Raw genomic sequence first — 2,500 nt, forward strand, 5'->3', positions numbered from 1 at the left:
TTGTGAGTGAATAAGTGGGTAAGTGAGGAGGGGTAAAAAGACGTGAGTGAGAGAGGAACGAGTGAGTAGGTGGAAGGGAGGTTGTGAGTGAGTGAGTGAGTGAGGGAAGAAGTGACACCTGTGAACTGAGTACAGGTATGGAATGTAGTATGGGAAAACAAACCTCAGTACCTCTATATTACCCCCCCCTCTCTCTCTCTCTCTCTCCACCTGTCCCATCATCCCTCAAAGGAGGTGTGCAGGATCGAGGGACGCTGACTCAGGTACGGTCCAACGTTGCAAAATGATTAAACCCCCTGCGAGTCTCCTCCCCCTCCTCCTCCTCCTGACTAGTGAGAACAGCGTGCCTGGCAACTTGGGGTGACGTCACGGTGCCGCTTGCTATAAAGAGCCGCGCAAGGTGTGTGTAGGGCAGTTCCAAGCCAGACACAGCCGAAGAAGGACTGTACCCCTTCCCCTGCCAAGACTCAACCCACGGTAACTATCGAAGTCTTGGTGGTGGCATAGTGGTGGTGACGGTGGTGGTGGTGGTGATAGTGACTCATCGAAGTGCTTACAGGTGTGGTGTTGGTATGGATGTGCGCTCGTGTGTGTGTGTGTGTGTCTGTCTGTGTGTGTGTGTGTGTGTGTGTGTGTGTACACCTTTAAATTATCCCGGCACCAATTTGTACGCACTAGTCCAATTAGTTCCTCGAATCAGGAAAAAAAAAAACTCTGGAAAATTGAGTTGGATTATGAAAATCAACTCTTGTCAAAGGCATGATTTATAAACATTCCTTATTTTGACAGTAGTTGACTTTCATTCCTCAGTTCAATTATTCAAGAGTATTTTCATTTCTTGACATGAGTACTCATTGGATATTACGTGGGAATTTAAAGACATACCTCAGACACACACAAACACACATCTCACACACATCCCCGGAAGGATCCATGTTCAGGGGAGGGCTATCAGACTCCAGAAGACAAGAGTCACTGATCTGTCTTTTTCCTTTCCTGGTTACACTGACCCTCACCAAAACACTGCAACCAATGCCCATACTATAAAAGAAACCAAGGTGGGGTCGGGTGGGGACTTCAATGCCTCCTAACCTGCCCCGGCGCTCCCAGACACCTCAGCGTGCCCCCACCTCACACCCAACCTGTTATTAGTCTATCTCTATCGTCTTCGAGTACTGAAATTTACGTCTCCGACCTGAGCCAAAGACATTTTTTCCTTTCCTTTGGTGTTTGGAAGAGGATTCAAGATGAGCCACTTGGTTCTGAGAGAGAGAGAGAGAGAGAGAGAGAGAGAGAGAGAGAGAGAGAGAGAGAGAGAGAGAGAGAGAGAGAGAGAGAGAGAGAGAGAGAGAGAGAGAGAGAGAGAGAGAGAGAGAGAGGGGGGGGGGGGGAATGTGTCAGTATATCACACCATCCTTATCAGCAGAAGCACAATCTTTACACCACGCTAATACAACTACCACAAATAATTTTTTTAAGAACAAAAATATTAACATCAGCAGCATTCATGAAGGGCTTCACTAACGAGTGGCGTCCTCCTTTTTTTCAGTAAATAATTCAAAATGTGTGACGACGAGGTTGCCGCCCTGGTTGTGGACAATGGCTCCGGCATGTGCAAGTCTGGTTTTGCCGGTGACGACGCCCCCCGCGCCGTCTTCCCCTCCATCGTCGGCCGACCCCGCCATCAGGTACAGACCCAGAGCCAAGGTTATTGAACGTTTACATATACATGACGTAAAAACATGTAGACCTCTACAGTCCAAACACAATGTACTGCCTATCGTAGTTCATGTTTCAAACCGATATCCTTCTTCCCCCAGGGTGTGATGGTGGGCATGGGCCAGAAGGACTCCTACGTGGGTGACGAAGCACAGAGCAAGCGAGGTATCCTCACCCTCAAATACCCCATCGAGCACGGCATCGTCACCAACTGGGACGACATGGAGAAGATCTGGCACCACACTTTCTACAACGAGCTGCGTGTGGCCCCCGAGGAGCACCCCGTCCTGCTGACGGAGGCACCCCTCAACCCCAAGGCCAACCGCGAAAAGATGACCCAGATCATGTTCGAGACCTTCAACACCCCCGCCATGTACGTGGCCATCCAGGCCGTGCTGTCCCTGTACGCCTCCGGCCGTACCACCGGCATCGTGCTCGACTCTGGTGACGGCGTCTCCCACACCGTGCCCATCTACGAGGGCTACGCCCTGCCCCACGCCATCCTGCGTCTCGACCTGGCTGGCCGTGACCTCACAGACTACCTGATGAAGATCCTGACGGAGCGAGGCTACACCTTCACGACCACCGCCGAGCGAGAAATCGTGCGAGACATCAAGGAAAAGCTGTGCTACGTGGCCCTCGACTTCGAGCAGGAAATGACCACTGCCGCGTCGTCCTCCTCCCTGGAGAAGTCCTACGAGCTCCCTGACGGCCAGGTCATCACCATCGGCAATGAGAGGTTCCGCTGCCCCGAGGCACTCTTCCAGCCTTCCTTCCTCGG

At 51.8% G+C, this 2,500-nt stretch overlaps 1 protein-coding gene across 1 annotated transcript in view; it reads left to right on the plus strand.

The window, feature by feature from the left end:
• Nucleotides 1-331: 331 nt before the first annotated feature.
• The window catches only part of LOC126986832 (actin, clone 403-like), a 2,616-nt gene continuing 447 nt past the window's right edge, over nt 332-2,500 (plus strand). Inside the window, exons 1-3 of the mRNA XM_050843218.1 lie at nt 332-477; nt 1,550-1,688; nt 1,821-2,500. The exon at nt 1,821-2,500 is cut by the window's right edge and continues 447 nt beyond it. Of these exons, the coding sequence (XP_050699175.1) occupies nt 1,563-1,688; nt 1,821-2,500 (806 nt within the window). The 5' untranslated portion in view covers nt 332-477; nt 1,550-1,562. The remainder of the gene's footprint in view (nt 478-1,549; nt 1,689-1,820) is intronic.

This window comes from Eriocheir sinensis, chromosome 63 (assembly GCF_024679095.1).
Source record: "Eriocheir sinensis breed Jianghai 21 chromosome 63, ASM2467909v1, whole genome shotgun sequence".
Lineage (NCBI taxonomy): Eukaryota > Metazoa > Arthropoda > Malacostraca > Decapoda > Varunidae > Eriocheir > Eriocheir sinensis.